General features: G+C 39.8%; 1 protein-coding gene across 1 annotated transcript in view; it reads right to left on the bottom strand.

Annotated features, from left to right (window-relative positions):
• The window catches only part of LOC122540629 (POU domain class 2-associating factor 2-like), a 50282-nt gene extending 34245 nt beyond the window's left edge, over positions 1-16037 (bottom strand). The window contains exon 1 of the mRNA XM_043676601.2: positions 15066-16037. Coding sequence (XP_043532536.1) covers positions 15066-15075 — 10 coding nt within the window. The 5' untranslated portion in view covers positions 15076-16037. The remainder of the gene's footprint in view (positions 1-15065) is intronic.
• Positions 16038-19382: the final 3345 nt, after the last annotated feature.

The following is a 19382-nucleotide window of genomic DNA, read 5'->3' on the forward strand; positions in this document are numbered from 1 at the left end:
GTGGTTCCAGGAATGAGAAACTTCAGTGAAGTTGGGACTGTTCTTCTTGGACAGAAGAAAGCTGAGAGGATGTCTGATAGAGACTTTCGAAATCATGAGTGGGCTAGATTGAGTAGATATGGCGAAACAGTTCCTGGTCAGAAAAGGAACGAGAACGAGAGGGTATGGATCTAAAGTATTGTTCAAAATAAGGAAGGGTGATGCAAGAAAAGACTTTTTCACACAGTGTAGGATGCAGAATGCACTACCTTGAGAAGTGGTGGAGTTGGGTTCAGTTGAGGCATACAAGAAAGCATTGGACAATTATTTAAATAGAAATAGTCCAAAGATGTATAGGTTAGGGAAAGGGAAATTGTCCATAGCATCCAAGTATGTGCAGGCTAGATGAATTAGCCAAGGTAAATGCGGGGTTACGGGGATACAGTAGGGTCTAGGTTGGTTACTCTTCAGATGATTGATGCCGACTCAACAGGCTAGATGGCCTCTTTCCACATCATAGGGATTCTACGATTCTAGAAATAATGTTCAACGGTATGGGGAGAAAGCAGGTGATTGGCCTTAGGTAATAAAACCAATTCAGGTTTAATGGGCTGACTGGCCTCCTTCCACATAGTAACATTACACACTCACAATGAAAAATACTTCATAACAGATGGAAGTGCTGCCCATTGTATTTGACATCAAACTGAGATCCTGATTGTCCTCTCAGGTGGATAAGGAAGAGTCCGTGACACTGTTTTGACAGACAGCAGCAGGTTCTCTCTATGTCCTGACCAATATTTATGCATCAACCAACATCACTAAAACAGGTGAGGCTGGTCTTTTATTTAAATGCTGTTTGTGGGAGTGTGCTGCCTTCTTATTGCCTAAAGTATTCTAAAACTGTACATCCAAAGTATTTCATTACATACAAATTACTTTTGGACATCCTGAGATTGTGAGTAGTCCTTTATATTTGCAAGTATTTCTTATTTTTGAAAAGCAAGATCACAAAACAGTCACAAAAAAGTCATCACGGATTTCAAACGAAAAGGTTTTGCTTGGCCAATATTGAGTTCTTTGAAATAGAAAATCCATACAAAGTTAAAATAGTAGAACTGATTCACTTGGACCTTTAAGAGCCCTTTAGTTGATTTGATTTATAGTTGTCACATGTATCTCAGTACGGTGAAAATTTTGGTTTATGAGGAGTACGGCCAGATTATAACAAACAAGAACATACAGATCAGTGGGTGCTTAGACTGAGTGACGCAGACAAGGTTACAACTGCACACGAGGTGCACGAAAGCAAGGTCAACATTAGATTTGAAATTAGAGGGGTCCATTCAACAATCTAACAACAGCAGGGAAGAAGATGTTCTTGAACCTGTTGGTGCATGCATATCAAGCTTCTGTATCTTCTGCCTTTACAAACATATATAACAGCTTTGTGACTTAGGTCAGAATATGTAAGCTGTGAAAGGGAAGAGACCAATTGGAATAGGACTGGATAGAGTCAGGAAATAGTAAAGGAATGAATGGCCATATCAGTAATACAGTGCTATCAAGCAGCATATGCTCAGCAATTAGCTGCTCACTCAGCTCAGTTTGGGTTCTGTTAGGGCCAAGCTTCTACTGACCTCATTACAGTCTTGTTTCAAACAAGGATAAAAGAGCTGAATTCCAGAGGTGAAGGATAATGACAGTGCTGCCCTTGTTGTCAAAGCAGCATTTGACCAAGTGTGGTATCTTTGGTGCTAGCAAAACTAGAGTCACTGAAAATCAGAGGGACAGACTCTCCCAGGACTAAGAAACACTCTTTAATTATTGGAGGTCAGTCATTTCAGCTCCAGGACATCTCTGCAAGAATTTTGCAGGATGAGGCCATAGGCCCAACCATCTTCAGCTGCTTCATTAATAACCTTCCCTATATCATAAGGTCACACATAGGAATGTCACAATGTTCAGCATAGTTTATAACACCTCATCATTCATTAGTGACAGCACAGTGTCTCACAGCACCCAAGGGCTTAGGTTCAATTCTAGCCTTGAGTGATTGTCTATGTGGAGTTTGCATGTTCTCCTTGTGTCTGCATGGGTTTCTGCCAGGTGCTCCAATTGCCTCCCACAGTCCAAAGATGTGCAGGTTAAGTGGATTAGCCATGCTAAATTGCTCCGTAGTGCAGGCAATGGGAGAGGCAATGGCCTAATGGCATTATCACTGGGCTGTTAATCTAGAGACCCACGTATAATGTTGTGGGGCTCAGATTCAAATCCCACCAGATGGTGGAATTTGAATTCAATAAAAATTTGGAATTAGGAGTCTCATAATGACTGTGAAACCATTGTTAATTGTCAGGAAAAACCCATCTGGTTCACTAATGTCTTTTCGGGAAGTAAGCTGTCATTCTTATCTTGTTTGGCCAACATATAACTCTAACATGGGGTAAAGGTCCGAACATGTCAACTCCCCCTCCCACTCTGCTGAAGATATGCAGGTCCTGGGCCTCCTCCACCGCCACTCCTTTACCACCCGACGCCTGGAGAAAGAACACCTCATCTTCCACCTCAGGAAGCTCCAACCCCCATGGCATCAATTTGCACTTCACCAGTTTCCTCATTTCCCCTCAACCCACCTTACCCCAGTTCCCACCTCCCAGCTCAGCACCATCCTCATAGGTCAATCTTCCTTCCCACCTATCCGCTCCATCCTCCTCTCTGACCTATCACCTTTACACCCACCTCCAACCACCTATTGCACTCTCAGCTACCTTCTCCCCAGCCGCACCCCCTCTAATTTATCTCCACCCCCGAGGCTCCCAGCCTCATATCTGATGAATGGCTCCGACCCAAAACGTCGATTTTCTGCTTCTCGGATGCTGCCTGACCTGCTTTTCCAGCACCACTCTAATCTTGACTCTAATCTCCAGCATCTGCAGTATCCACGTCTGCCTTTACTTTTTAATGACTGAATAATACATTTTAAAGTTGCTGAGTGCGGGATAAGTATTGTCCAGGACACCAAGGATAGCGCCCCTGCAATACTTCCAAATTGTACCATGGGGTCATATACATTCACCCAAGCAGGCAGATCAGACCTTGATTTAACATTTCATCCAAAATACAACTCTGACAGTGCTTATGACAGTGTGGTATTCACCACTGCATTACAGACAGTCATGTTTAAATTTATGATCAGTTACTGCTGAATGTCATTAAATACTGCAACCATTACAGCGCACATACACCTGAAGGTTAAAGGAATCACCAGTGAATCAAACACAAATAATATATTTTCACATCTGCTTTGGAAATAATGTTATAGCCTATAGCACCACGTAATTTTACTGAGGGTTTCTGAACCATTGTATTGTGATGTTGGTATATATCAAAGAAAGGAGTCTCAAAGAGGGGATAGATCAATGAAGCATATGTTTGGAAGTGTTATTATATGAATTTTGAATCTACCAATTGTGCAATGTAACCACTCACTCTTGCACAAAGCAGCCTTTAAAGCCAGTGTGCAGTGAACCTGTTGCAGTTAACCACCACCTGCACCTGGGGGTTATTTGTAAAGATCTCTATTCAAATATCAGGTAAACCTGATGGCTGCTGTTAAATGGATCAGAGGAACAAAAGGAAGAGTGTTTCCGGGGAATCGCGTTGACCGAGAATGAGATTTGCTTGTGTTGGTAAGAGGAAAGTAAACAGCAAATACAAAGCAAGCTCTGTCCGAATACAGCCATACCACAAATTTGTTGCTTCATTATCTATACCTTTCCTGTTCCCTTAATGAGTGTGTGTGTGCTTTTATTGTTTTGTACTCAATTTTCCTTTGTTTTCTCAAACATGGATTATTTCCCTTATGGCCATACAGGATGATACAATAACCTAGGTTTTCAGTTGGGACTCATTGGGAATCCTGAGCTTGATATCAAAGATCCTCAGCCCTCACTGTTCCATCATCTTTATATTTCAGCAGACCATCTGTGGAGCCACAGTTTCACAGTTATCACACTCAACGACTTCATAGAATCATCGAGCCATACAGCACAGAAACACAGACCATTTGGTCCAACAGGTCCATGCCAACCATAATCCCAAACTAAACTAGTTCCAGCTGCCTACTCCTGGCCCATATCCGTCCAAACCGTTCCTATTCATGTACTTATCCAAATGTCTTTTAAACATTGTAATTATATCCGCATCCATCGCTTCTGCTAGAAGTTCATCGAACCACCCACTGTGTAAAAAAATCTGTCCTTCACATTTGTTTTAAAATCTCTCTCCTCTCACCTTTAAAACGTGCCTCCTAGTCTTGACATTCCCCACATTTTGAAGTATTTCAGACTTCATTCTTTCTTAATGGGAACTATAGGAATATAGAAGCAGGTGTTGGCTATTCAGCCTCTCGAGACTACTCCATCATTCTGGATTGTGGTTGATCAACTACCATAAGGTCACATTCTCCAGAACCATTGATATCTTTAGTGATGAGAACAAGGAGTGTTTTCTCGATCCTTTATAACCTGCTGATTGAATTACGTTTGCTGAAAATGTTTCCTTTCCCCAAATCAAGTGGCATCACCAAATTTTATTGATATGCCATTTGTCACAAAAAGGAACTAACATTGTCTCACGTTCCAACAAAAAAGAGGAAATTCAATACTTTGTGCATTCTGAAGGTTTGGAGAAAGTGCGGACTGCAGATGCTGAAGATCATAGTCAAGAGTGTGGTGCTGGAAAAGCACAGCAGGTCAGGCAGCATTCAAGGAGCAGGAGAATTGACAATTCGGGCATAAGCCCTTCATCATTCCTGACCTACTGTGCTTTTCCAGCACTACATTCTGAAAGTTAATCTTGATTCACTTATTTTTTGGAAACAGAAAATTTGCACAGTGCTCACTTTCAAGGAATTAATTTCTATCTTATTTTCACAAACAAAATTAGTTATTAACAGACTGAGTCCTAACAAGTCCAAAGTTCTGCTGTCGAACATAAGCTGTACTGTTGAGTGCATGAAACTCACCAAAACCAAAGTTTGCATTTATATAATGTCATTTGCATCCTCAGCATAATACAAAGCACTTCATAACTATTGATTTTTTTTATAAAGTGAAGTCACTTTGTTATCTCTTCCAGCAGGATCCCACAGAGTGAAAGCATAAATGACCAGCTAAACCGTTGTGGGTGAAGGGAAAACTCAGCAAATGTGACAACATCTATATAGAGAAAGCAGAGTTAATGTTTGGGTCCAGTGACCATTCTTCAGAACTGGAATACAGTAGACTAGATTGAGTGAAGTGCTGGTAAATTGCTGTATCACCTGTAAGGTATATCTGGAGCTTTAGATTGGGAGGAAGCAAACAAACAGGTGTACACCTTCTGCAGTTGCATGGGAAAGTGCCATGGAGGTGTTGGGAGTGAAGAATGTGTGAAACAGGGTGTCAGAGGAAACGGTCACTGTGGAAGGCCGACAAGGAAGGGGAGGGGAATATGTGTCATCAATAGCAGAAATGATGGCTAATGATCCTTTGGATATAGATGCTACTGGAGAGTAGGAAGTGAGGACCAGGGGATCCTATTGTTGTTGTGGGAGGGAAAAGAAACTTTTAAGGCTGAAGTAAGGGAGATAGGTCACACACAGTTGACGGCCCTGTCACCCATTGTAATGGCAATCCTCAGTTGAGGAAGAAGGTGGATATTTCTGAAGCTCTCGAGTAGAAACTGGTGTCATCAGAATAGATGTGATGGAGAAACTGAGTCTTTACAGGATGCAAGATGTGAGGATGTATACTCAAAAACTCTGGGAGACGGTGGGTTTGTAGTGGATATAGTTGGCCCCATTATCCCCAGAAATGGAAACAGAGATGTGAAGGAAGGGAAGGGTGAAATCAGAGATGGATCAGGTAAGGTGAGGGTTCTGAAGAAGGATCTTTGGACCTGAAACATTAACTCTGCTTTCTGCTTTCTGTCCACAGATGCTGCCAGACCTGCTGTGTTTCCCCAGCTATTTTTGTTTATGTTAGGAGCTGGTTAGCTTAGTTGATTGACTGCTGCTTTATAATGTACAGTGATGCCAACAGCATTTGTTCAATTGTTGTTGCAGTCAACATGAAGGCCCCACTTACTTGAGCACACCTCTCATCTGAAACATGGTAACCCTGAGGTTAAACTAACACCAGTTGACTCCCTATTGGGAGAGCAGCCCCTGGGACTATCGTGACTTTTATTGAATGTCAAATCAGATATAGAAAGTGAAATAAAGAGAATGAATGATGGTTGGATTAAAAAGGCGGAAAGAAGATAGAGTGCGGGCTGCAGGAAAAATAAGAAGAAAATTAAGGTCTGAAAATTTGACATTTTTTACTTCTTCAAAAACAATTCATCACCTGAAGTATTGAGAATTAAAAATGTTATTTGGCCGAGAGAAGTGAATTAGCAATCATTAATATTTGCCACATCATTTAAAGGATGTCATATCATTGCATACATAACAGCATTCTGTCACATTGTTTAATCAGCAATTAATTGCAAATATAGCAACTTAATGAAACTCACCGGGCAGTCGATGATGTGGTGCTGTTTTTGTAAAACTAAAAGCAGAGCAGCATAAATTAGCCAGCACCTTGTAGACACTCACAACGTTTGAGGTAGCTCTTCCTCACTACAAGTTGTTAGCTGATTTTAAAATTAATACAGGTGTGTTTCAATCACATGCTGTTATTTATTCACCAAATTCTGATCCAAAATTGCCACCATTGAGCCAAGATGATGTAACACTAAAACCCCATACACTTTGCAAAGTAACAGCTTAGAATGAAAATCCTGTCATTGCATTACAAGAAGTTTCAAAACAGCCTGAATTTCTGGAATTTTCAATTGGATCATAAGGCCGAAGAAACCCTGTTGTGACTTTTTAAGAGGATGAAACTACATTACAATCAATATGAATGTCTAAATGGTTTGACATTTCTTCTAATATCACAATCTTTGCTATAATAAATCATAGTCAGCTGGACTGAATCCTGCAATTTACTGGGACCTCTGCATCACTGAGTACATAAAGTTGCTAAAATTGTCACAATGCATGATATATCAGCAATTTAATGAAATGAAAAACACTTTCATATCAGTTATTTGATTGCACATGTTGATCACTTTTGCATCTCTCTGTCTCCTTCCAAGTCCACATTGAAGTCATCGACAGTAAGATTCTTCAATAGCCAAAAATCAACACCTGATTTTCTAACCATATAAAATATTGGCCTGCATTGTTCGCTTCTAATCAGGAATTCCACTGTTGTCCAGGATTCTCAGTGAGATTACAGTCAATAAATTCTGAAAATTTCCTTTTGCTTTCCAATATTCCCATGAGTGTTACCTTATTAGGGGAGAAAGTGAGGTCTGCAGATGCTGGAGATCAGAGCTGAAAATGTGTTGCTGGAAAAGCGCAGCAGGTCAGGCAGCATCCACGGAACAGGAGAATCGACGTTTCGGGCATAAGCCCTTCTTCAGGTTTCCTGAAGAAGGGCTTATGCCCGAAACGTCGATTCTCCTGTTCCGTGGATGCTGCCTGACCTGCTGCGCTTTTCCAGCAACACATTTTCAGCTGTTACCTTATTAGCCTAGTTAACATATAACTGCAATTGCAAATAATTCATTGTACATGTTTTCCGGCACTTCTGGGAATTGTAATCAGGTGAAATGCCACCCTTTCTTGAATAAGAACCTAGCAATATAACAAGTTCTCTAGGAGCCTCCTCAGTACCTAGCCTTCGTTGTGAACTGAAACATTGAGTGCCAAAGATACAGTGAGTGAAAGCCTGCCTGATCTTCCCCAAGTGTAAAATATGAAAGATGCTTGCCTTCAGCATCAATGAAAATAATGGCCTGAGTCAAAGAATCTTAAAACAGAGAAGAAGGTCAGTGAGTCCATCTTGCTCATGTGAGCTCTTTCAAATGGTTATCCATTAATACCCTTATTGGATCTTATTGATCTTTCTTTATATACAATATTTTATCTTCAATTATTTATCCAACTTCCTACTGCAAGTCACAATCAAATCTACTCTCACCATCTATTGTCCATCAGGTGTGCAGAACCAAAGATAGACCCTGGAGCCATCTGTGTCAACTTGGCTCAAGGCCTTACTAAGCTGTGAATTTACCTGTAGACTAATATGGCACAAAAATTGCCCAACTCATTGGATTTCTATTGTTCATAAGAAAAACATGAAAACATCTGTCCTAAATTTTGAAGAAAATACGAAAGAGGATATCTTTTTCAAAGAAAATCAAAAGACATTTTATTCCTTTCTTAGATCATGGGTACACTTCCAAAATAATATTTATTGCCTGCTCACAGTTGTCTGGGGTATGAAGAATCAGCTATATTGTAGTAAACTGATGTCATGTTCAGACCATACCAGATAAACATGGAGTTTTCTGTGAAAGACATTGGTGAACCAGTTCAGGTTTTCAAAGAATCATGGAACAACACAGGGGTGGCATGGTGGCTAGCACTGCTGCCTCACAGCACCAGGGATCCGGGTTTGATTCCACCTCGGACGACTGTCTGTGTGGAGTTTGCACATTCTCCCCATGTCTGTGTGGGTTTCCTTCGGGTACTCTGGTTTCCTCCCCCAGTCACAAAGATGTGCAGATCAGGTGAATTGGCCATTCTAAATTGCCCGTAGTGTTAGGTGCATTAGTCAGAGGGAAATGAGTCTGGGTGGGTTACTCTTTGGAGGGTCGGTGTGGACTTGTTGGGCTGAATGGCCTGTTTCCACATCTAATCTAAACACAGTTGTTTGGTCAGCAATGGTATTTGAGGTGGAGCTGGTTGAGAGCATCAAGTTCCTGGGAGTGACGATCACCAATAATCTGCCCTGGTCCATCCACGTTAACACTACCATCAAGGAAGCACAACAACACCCTACCTCATCAGGAGGCTAACAAAAGTCAGCATGTCCATAAAGACTCTTGCGATTTTTTATAGACTCACCACCGAACGCATCTTATCTGGATGCATCACAGCGTGGTATGGCAACTGCTTTTCTCAAGACTGCAAGAAACTACAGAGAGTCATGAACACAGCCCAGACCATCACACAACCAACTTGCCATTCATTGACCACATCTATACTTCCAGCTGCATTGGGAAAGCAATATAATCAAAGACCCCTTTCACCCTTGTTATACTCTCTTCCACCCTCTTCCATTGGGCAGGACATATAAAAATTTGACTACACGTATGAACAGATTCAAGAATAGATTCTTCATATTTGGAATGGACCTTTTAAATGTTAATGTTGACCTCTTTCTGCACCTTCTCAGCAAGCTGTAACAATGTATCCTGCACTCTGTTCTGTTACCCTGACACACTTCTGTAATTTGATCGGCTTGTAAAGCACGTAAGACTCTGCCAACCAATCAACATTCTCCTTTCAGTATTAATGTTAATTCCACTTAAATTTGGAACTTCCAGCAAAATGTTCTGATGAGTACAAGACAAAAAACTTTCTGCAGCAATAATTATAGAATAGTTACAGCATAGGGCAACACAATGGCTCAGTGGTTAGCACTGCTGCCTCACAGCACCAGAGTCCCAGGTTCGATTCCAGCCTCGGGCAGCTATCTGTGTGGAGTTTGCACCTTCTCCCCGTGTCTGTGTGGGTTTGCTCTGGTTTCTTCCCACAGTCCAAAGATGTGCCGGTCAGGTGAATTGGCCGTGCTAAATTGTCCATAGTGTTAGGTGCATTAATCAGAGGGGAAATGGGTCTGGGTGGGTTACTTTTCGGAGGGTTGGTGTGGACTGGTTGGGCCAAAGGGCCTGTTTCCACACTGTAGAGAATCTAATCTAGTAAATGTATTTTGGTCCATTACCTTCATACCAGATCTGCAAATTTCCTACTTACCTTTCCCCATGGCCCTACAAATCTTTCCTATTCAGATAATTTTCTAATTCTGTTTTGAAAACCACAATTGAATCAATCTCTGTCACACTCAGAGTCATTTTGGACACTATCGACTCCCAGGTCAAAAATGGTTTCCTTGCTCCTTAGTTATGGCCAGTACCATGTGTACGATCAGGTTACCGTTTTCAACAACAAAGCACCACATTTTATAAATTAATGTAAATAAGGGCATTCAGTCATTTTGGAGGAATTATTCCAAAATGAAAATCTAATGCAAAAGTCCATTTTTCTGTCAGAAATTCTCCTTTCATGCATTTACAACCTGATGATGCAGGATGTTTCTGTAATATTAATCAGTTTAATCCAAATTTGGAGTCAAAATGCTTGTTTTTAAACACTCAAAGATCCTTCATTTGCTTTGGAAAGGATAAAGCATTGCATGTTCGATTTGAATGAGTCTGCAATTACCATAACAATTACTTCTTTGGATTGTTTCAAATACCAATGACATAACAATCAAAGCTACTGGCCAAGTGCTGGAAAGTGGGATTAGTGCAGATAGGCCAGCACTGATTCGATGGGCTGAAGAGCATCTTCTGTGTTGTATGAGTCTATGACATTGGCTGTGACCGTCATGAGCTTTAACACGTATGGTGTGATATCCTGGATGCAATTGTGTGTGCACAGATGGTTCCTGGTAGTCATTTTTAATAGTGGTGCCCTATCTCCTGCAGTAGGAACACACATTGCGATCACCTCAGATGAGTGCCCTTCAGTTCTTGACCCTTCTGATACGTGGAGCAGATTCTCTCCTCTTACATTGTCTTGATACCTCATGATTATGATAATCCATTAATTTAGAGTCATACAGCCATAGTGTTGTACGGCACAGAAACAGATCCTTCAGTCCAACTCGTCCATGCCGACCAGATATCCAGTCCCATTTGCCAGCATTTGGTCGATATCCCTCTAAACCCTTCTATGTACCCATCCAGATGTTTTTTAAATGTTGTAATTGTACCAGCCTCCATTACTTCCTCTGGAATCTCATTCCCTACATGCACCACCCTTTGTGTGAAAAGGTTGCCCCTTAGATCCCTCTTAAATCTTTCCTCTTTCTCCTATGCTCTATAGTTTTGGATTCCCCTACACTGGGAAAAAGACCCTCGCAATTCACCCCATCCATGATTTTGCAAATCTCTATGAGGTCTCCCCTCAATCTCCTACACTCCATGGAAAATAACCCCAGCCTATTCAGCCTCTGTCTCCAGCTCAACCTTTCCAATTCTGACAACGTCCTTGTACATCTTTTCGGCACTCTCTTAAGTTTGACAGTATTGTTCCTGTAGCAGGGAGACCAGAACTGAACGCTGTATTCCAAAAGTCACCTGACCCAAGTCCTGTAAAAACATTGACTCTGCTTTCTTTCCACAAATGCTGACAGACTTGCTGTGTTTCTCCACTAATTTCTCATTTTATCTCCAGCAATGTTGTTACGAAAAGGGTATAGTGCAGTTCTTTGATTTATTTGTGTCTGGGATCTGACTTGTTCAGTAATTATGTCAAGGAGAAAGTGAGGACTGTAGATGCTGGAGAGTCAGAGTCAAAAAGTGTGGTACTGGAAAAGCACAGCAGGTCAGGCAACATTGGAGGAGCAGGAGAATCTATATTTAGGCATAAGCCCTTCATCAGGAATGTGGAGGGGGAAGGGGGCTGAGAGATAAATGGGGGGGGGGGGGGGGGGTGGCACGGATGGTAGAAGTGGGGGGGGGGGGGAAGGTAGGTGGAATGGTGATGCAGATGGGAGATAATTGTGATAGATCAGTGAGGAGGGTGGAGCAGATAGGTTGGAAGAAAGATGGACAGGTTGGACAAGTCGCAGTCCAATTGGAGGGTTGAATCTGTGATGAAGTGGGGGAAGGGGAGATTTGGAAACTGGTGAAGTCAATGTTAATGCCTGTGGCTGTAAGATCCGCAGACAGAAGATGAGGCATTCTTCTTCTGGTTGATGAGTGACTTTGATTATATCAGCTGGGATCAGAACTTTAGATAAAGATTTTAATGCCTGAGAGACCATAAAATCCCTCAAAAACTTCATTGATTTCAACCCTCTTTTGTTATAAAACTACAAGTCATTAACGTTTCTATTTTCTGTTATTTGAACTTATTTTAAAATTCTGTCCAAGAATGATAGAGATTTGAGAGAAAATTTGTGGGTCCATGGTTTGTTCAACTCTTCTAATTCTATTTCTCCTGCCAAGCTGAGTCCCGCAATATTTAGCTCTTAAAATCAGTCGCTAGATGTATCTAATCTTTTCCAAATTCGAATCCTTTTTATTTAAATTGAAAAATTACTCCTGCCTTTGTGATTCAAGAGTTGTCACTGTTAAATATGTGTCGGAATGGGTGTTGCAAAGTCATTTGACCAGAGCATCTGGTCGCCGTTCTGATACTTTTGGTGAAAGTGAGGACTGCAGCTGCTGGAGATTAGAGTCAAGATTAGAGCGGTGCTGGAAAAGCACAGCAGGTCAGGCAGCGTCCGCGGAGCAGCAAAATCGACGTTGCGAGCAGGAGCCCTTCATCAAGAATTCCTTTCTGATAGTTTTTGTCTGTACAAACTCAATACAACTTTTACACAGTGTTTAATTCCGTGCTTCAATGAGCACAGCAAATTGATTTTAATACACATTTCTGCAACTCTTTTATTTCATTGTGCTCGGATTTCTTAGGGACTAAGGGCAGAGTCAATCTGCTCACTAGCTGATAATAAAGAACAACACTTTGAGCATAAGGAATAATATACAGACATGAGAGGGGCGATTACAATTATTTTTATAGGAGCGTACTTGTTTCTTTGTGTCAATGATTAACTTCTTTTTAACCAGTGAAGGTATTTACCTTCAGAGTTGCATCATCACCTGTCACTTCTTTAAAATTAATAAGAAACCGAAAAACAAGAATTTTTTTTCCTGTAGATTATGTAAAGGAATTCTGAGACCAGGTCTTTGCAACATAATCTCCTGCTGAGGTAATTTAACGGTGCACATATCTGAATTGCACAGTCAGCAGTAGGGAAGATTTACTTGTGCAATGGGAGCGATCTACTCGCTACACTATACTCTTTTCATAACAACATTGTAAAACGCCTCGGTACGAGTTGAAACTGTGCACTCGCGTCTTAGATTGTTTGAAAATTTAGTGGGTCTGATCTGGAGGGGTTTTTTTCAGGTACAAGTAGAGAAATTAATTATTTTTTTAAAAAAACAAGATGAATTCTTAGCTTGACAGGGACTGAGAATGGGCCCGTTGCAGAAGTTGAGTCGGGGAAAAAGAAACACCTTTATCCGTGTTATTGTTTATTTAGCATTTTTACAAATTTACAAGACTAGCAATACATGAGGATAGAAGGCAGGTTCATTTTTTACAGTCAGAATGAAAACCGAGTAAATAATATGCACTAGATAAGGAATGTCCTTGCAGACAGGGATGAATCTGGGGAGGGGACGATATTTAAGAATTAAGTTATATTTAAAGAATTCTACAACACAGTGGGCATTTCCTACTTAGTGGTTACAAAATATTGAATTGGATACAGGGCATTCACACATCCAAAAAAAAACTTTAATAAATGGTCAATAATTCTTCATGGCATTTAACTATGAATGTAAGATCCCCAGCAAAAATCTTCTCTTTACTAAATGTTGCTTACTTCTTTTGCTGTTGTGCTTTAAACGAGAATCCCCCATCAAAACAAAAAATAAGGAATGTAAAAGTGGAAGTGTGGAAGTCAATGCTAAAAATGGAATGATTGGATGATTTGAATAAATCCAGGGCATATTGAGAGCAATTCTGCGAGTAGTTCTCATTAAGGGTCACTGAACACAAAAGTTAACTCTGTTCTTCCTCCACAGATGCTGCCAGACCTGCTGAGTTTCTTCAGCAATTTCTATTTTTGTTTATTTCCAATCTCTAGCTCCACAGTTCATTGTTTTATTTATTTGAGAATATTTTAAAACTGTCCAGATTCCATATCACAACATTCCTTCCAGCCTTCCAACAAGTTTAAAAGGCCAAAAGAACAGTGCATGCTATAAATCAGAAACAAAACATAAAGTTGCTGGAAATGCTGAACACCTCAACTGAGTTCTGAGGTAGGGTCACCCAACCTGAAATGTTAACTCTGATGTCTCTCCACAGATGTTGCCAGGCCTGCTGAAATTTTCTCACAATTTTTGTTTTAGCTTCTGACAAGTTTAATCAGTTTATTTCTACATTACTTAAGTACAGTTTGTATATTGCAACTATAATCATGCAGAACCATCCATCAGTTCAACATGTCATGGAACACAAATCCCATGCCAGACACACATGGTTTCTTCTTATCTCTTCATAACAGTTACTGGAAATTATACTTATACAGATAATTATTAATGTATCAACTATGCCTCTGAATTAATTGTCTTCTTCAATAAAACAAGATTTTTTTGTGATAGCATTATTTTAAATGTATACCAGTGGGTTTCAATGGAGATAATCAGACTGCTGTAGTTAAATTACAAAACTAAATTACTTTCCCTACGTAATTTATTCTTGTCATTGAAATTTATTACATATTAATATACTTTCAATTATTCTCTGTGAAATGCTATTTTATGGTTGTTTACAGTATTTTCCTTGCCAATTTTCTACTCCCTCACCATTCCCACTACTGTTAACTCCTTACTGGGCAAGGTTCTAAGAATGTTAGGTGCCTTTCAGCATCATTTTGGAGCATCATTTTAACAGCTCAAGCAGTCAATTCAGCTGTTGAGAGCAACTCATTGTCACTCCAGGGTCCACAGTCCCTGCATGTCCACTAGGAAGCTTTTGTTAGTTTAGAGTCAGAATTTAACGATTTACTCATGACCATTTTGTCTTAGTTCCAAATTAGTGGAAGAAAAGCATCTCAATAGGTCAAACTATGAGTGAAATTCAAAAGGGAAACTTTTCTTTTAAAACATATTGATTATTAAAATTGAATAAATTCTAAAATTAAACACCAGAAATTTAAAAATAGCCACTCGCATTGTTGTCATACCAAACAGGGATTGGATCACAAAACTTTTTTGCAGACATTACTAACCATATTCAATAAATGAAAGAATATCTGGTAAGGAGTAATACTTACTAGTTTCCATGTTGCAGCAGAATTGATGGAATTAGTTCAAAAGCTCTTCTGGGCTTTTTTTAATATTCTCAAAAATAAGCAACTTTGATTAGCAAGATGTACAGCAACCACATTAGAACATTGTACCACTGCAGAATGTGTTGCGAGTCTGCTGAAACCTATTCTCGGATACATCAATACAATACAGCAAATAGTTTGACCTTTTGCAATTTGTTTAAATGCAAATAGTCTTGCCAGCAGTTGATTTTCTGGAATTTGCATTAACATTATAGATGGTTGGATGGTAGTCAAACGTACAATTAGTGCCTTGGTGTCTGTTTCAAAAAACTAATATGTACCTGTATTTAAAAAATATATGTTTCCCTCTGCTAGGTTATAATATACTTCATTTTTAACAGGTGCATGTCCGAAGTGAAGTCGATGTCCAGAGAGCAGAAAGACCCCAGGTGTGATCTCTGCACTAGGCTAGTGTAGTTGATCTCAGTCACAGCAACAACACTGAACTGATCGGAGAGTTCCAGATGGATAATGCAAATATTTTTTCAATCTGCTGAACCTAAGATGTTTCTTCCCCTTTATTCTTCATTAATAGAATATCAAAATTCTGTGAAAATAGCCACTGATTTGCAGCAAGAAGCTATACAAAAAGATGGAGGCTGGAGCCCTGAAGCCCAATAATGAAGCTTTCTCAAAAAAGTCTGTGTAAACCACAGTGAATTTTTGCAAATGTTAATTGCCATATCTATCACATTATACCAAAAGCCAAGCATTGTCTTTAAGAGTTAAAATTAAAGTGATATTAAGAGAGCAAGTTATGTTCATGGTATTCTTAAATTCACTTTGGAGGCCAACTTAAATTTCTTGCAATGTTTAAGGATAGAAAACATACTTTCTTGCAATTTTGCAATATTGTAAATAGGAAGGCAAACAGCATATGTTAGAAAGTCACTGAAAGGTTATTTCATTCTTTGTTTTCATAAGATCTCTCATGGATGAAAAAAGGACCCATTCAACCAATACAGCATATTTTATCATAGAATCCAAACACGGGTTTAATCAGAATAATATTTTTTACTGTTTCAAACCTTGAAATCTTTCTTCTTTACATATGTCAATATCTTGTTTCTTGTATCACCCATGTCAGTATTTGTTCAGTCACAAGAGCAAAATGCTGGAAGTGAAGTTCAAACAAAAAATGATGGATATGTCGAATCTCAGGAGGGCAGGTGAGCAGAACAAAAGGAGTTAATGCTTCAGATCAATGATCTTCCAATAAAATACACATAAGGTTTTAATTATTTTTATAGCCAAAAAAGCAAATTCAGATTCATCTGAAACATTTTAAAAATTTTATATTCGCTAGAGATCTAGGCTCAGATATTGAGATGGCCAGAGAGTCACTGGAACAGCGTAGACTGGAGTTGCATATTGGATCTGTGGGATATACCCAATATTCCACAGCAGACTTTTTGGGAATTGTCTCGGAATTTGAATATTCCAATTCCTTGTGTCTGGACCCCTCTGAAGGAATCCATTAAATCAGGGAGGTTAGAGGGTTCTAACTCAGTTACACCAATAGTTGTCAAGGAAAATTTAGAGAATTGACAACATACTTGCACACCTGGGTAACTACCACTCACCATTCAACCAACATCCCCAACCCAAATACCTCCCCTCTGATCCCTTTCAACCACCACACTCTTGGCAATCAGTCTCTACGCCAAAAACCCCAACCCCCAAACCCATCCAAAATGATTCAATTTGTACCCCAAACCATGGGACCCAACACTGCCCCATCTCACCAGGCACAGCTTTCTTCAGGTCTGACCCTGAGGACTTGACAAACATTGACCACATGTCAGCCACACCCCAGCCCAATCCCCCCACCCTCAGTGGATGTTGCTCCCTGCCCCCAAACCCACCACAACACCTGTCATCTCAATCTCAAACCTATTCGAAGCATTCCAACACTTACCTGGTACCTACGTATGCTGCACCTTACTCCCTTAAACAACTGCTATCCTAACCCACACTTGCCTTACATGCTTTCCACTCCACAAAGGTTTTGGAAGTGGATGGTGGATGCTGCTTGACATTTAAACCACAGAACACAGCAGAGTAAATGCTGCCAAAGGAGTTGGTGTGGCGGGGGAGGAGGTAGAGATTTTAATACCAATTCTCTCTGCAGCTGGATTTGCAGATTCCTGGAAACATTCGTAACAGGAGCACCCTATCCAGGAATCTCCAATGCAGAAATTATCTAAAGGTAAGTGGGCACATTTTTTAACATCTGATCAGGGAAGGGAATAAGGTTTAAAATACTCTGATCGCAGGTTTTCATCATAAGTTGCGACCCTTTTTCCAAAAGACTACTGTACATTAGTCTTCACATTCAGAATGTGTTGCTAAGAAGTGTGTGTGGGATAAGAGGAAGAAATAAAAGCAGAGTACAAAAACTCATTTGACATTCATTAAAGTGTAGGTGTAATCTTGCAAGTAAAAAAGCAGGAGAAACCAATGATGGTCTATCAAGCAAGAGAAATGGGGTGAAGCAATTTAGTGTGCATTTGAAACAATGGAAATGGACTTGGGTGCAATCACATTGAGAGGGTTACACTGGAAGAACCAAAATAGATCCATTAGTGAAATGACCCATCACTTTGCAGACTAATATGTAATAAGGATGCTAGTTCTTTTGCAAGTGACAGATAAAACAATTGGAAGTTTTTTTTTCCAGATAGTTTTTCCCAATCAATAACATATACCAAGAATTCATGTTCTCCATTTTTCTGATGGCCATCTGGTAAATATGAATAGGTTGAAGGGTGGATGGTGGTATAGTTGTAATGAAACTAACCAAGTACTTAACCATTCCCAGTACTTAGCTATAGAATACTGCAATTGTTTTTTTAAAGAACCTGGTGACATTGATACTGGTCAGTGAGTAACGCTTCAGAGTCATTACTGTTAAATTTTCATATATGGAGTGTGCAGTATGCCCATAAGCAGTAAACCGTAAGTCTTAACTGTAAAAACTGTCACTGTAAACATAAGTGGGAGAGATGTAGTGATCGTACCAGGAATTTGCTGATAAGACATGTGCTTACACTGGTTACTTTGCTTATGTCACTTGAAATGTATTACCTCCAAACAGTGAGGTTAGGCAGCGTAAGGAACGGTATAGCTATTAATGTTGGAACTCCACAGACCAATCTGAACAAGTTGGCAATAAATTTTGTCAACATGAGAGAGAATGTACAATTTAAATCCCATTTTTATGACTTATAAGGAAGGTGGTCCAGGCTATATATAAAAGTACATCACAGAACTTCATGTGTGTTGTATTCTATGCATTTTAGTTATTGCATATTTTGTGTCTATTCAACATTTCCCCTGAAGTCAGTTTTTTATTTGCAATAAAAAGTTCTCTTTAAAGTAACCGATCTGTTAAATCAGAGATTCCCTAGAGTGTGGAAACAGGCCCTTCGGCTCAACAAGTCCACACTGACTCTCTGAAGAGTAACCCACTCAGACCCATTCCCTTAAATTTCCCCCTGACTAATACACTTAACCTACACATCCCTGAACACTATGAGCAATTCAGCATGGCTAATTCACCTAACGTGCACATCTTTTGATTATGGGAGGAAACCGGAGCACCCGAAAGAAACCCACACGGAGAATGTGCAATCTCCACAGAGACAGTCGCCTGAGGCTGGAATCAAACCCAGGTCCCTGGCACTGTGAGGCAGCAGTGGTAACCACTGAGCCACTGAGCTGCCGTGCTGTCCATCAACTTGAGTTTTGGAACCTCTCTGTGCACATTACATTCCTCATTGTTACTGTGAATGCACTTCAAAGAGTATTTTATTGAGTGTAACCACCTTGGGGACATCTTGAGCTGATATTTGTCCTACCTAAATACAAACAGTTAATCTGCATAGTTTTGTAAATCATATCATTGGCATGCAGTTTCTATAAATGAGAGATTTTCAACAAAAGTATGGATTATGGAATTATTATTTAATTTCGTCTCTATGCATAAATGGACATAATTAACCTAGGAAATATTGCTGACTTCTTAACCTGTTCCACCTCTCTCAGAACATTCTTGGGTGGAAAAATTCAAATTTTCACCATTTTCACTTCAGAAAATTCATGTTGCCTTGATATTTCAATCCATTATCACACAAAACAAAATCATACAAACTTATCAGTTTCTTCAGCATTTACGTTTTACTGTGCTTCAATTCATTAATGTTAGGCTTATTTCTGTGCATCAATTGCATTGTTCTAGAGGGAATACAGATTCCTTTA

This window comes from Chiloscyllium plagiosum, unplaced genomic scaffold (assembly GCF_037043375.1).
Source record: "Chiloscyllium plagiosum isolate Xiang-an unplaced genomic scaffold, Cpla_swu_hap1 HiC_scaffold_29, whole genome shotgun sequence".
Taxonomy (NCBI): Eukaryota; Metazoa; Chordata; class Chondrichthyes; order Orectolobiformes; family Hemiscylliidae; genus Chiloscyllium; species Chiloscyllium plagiosum.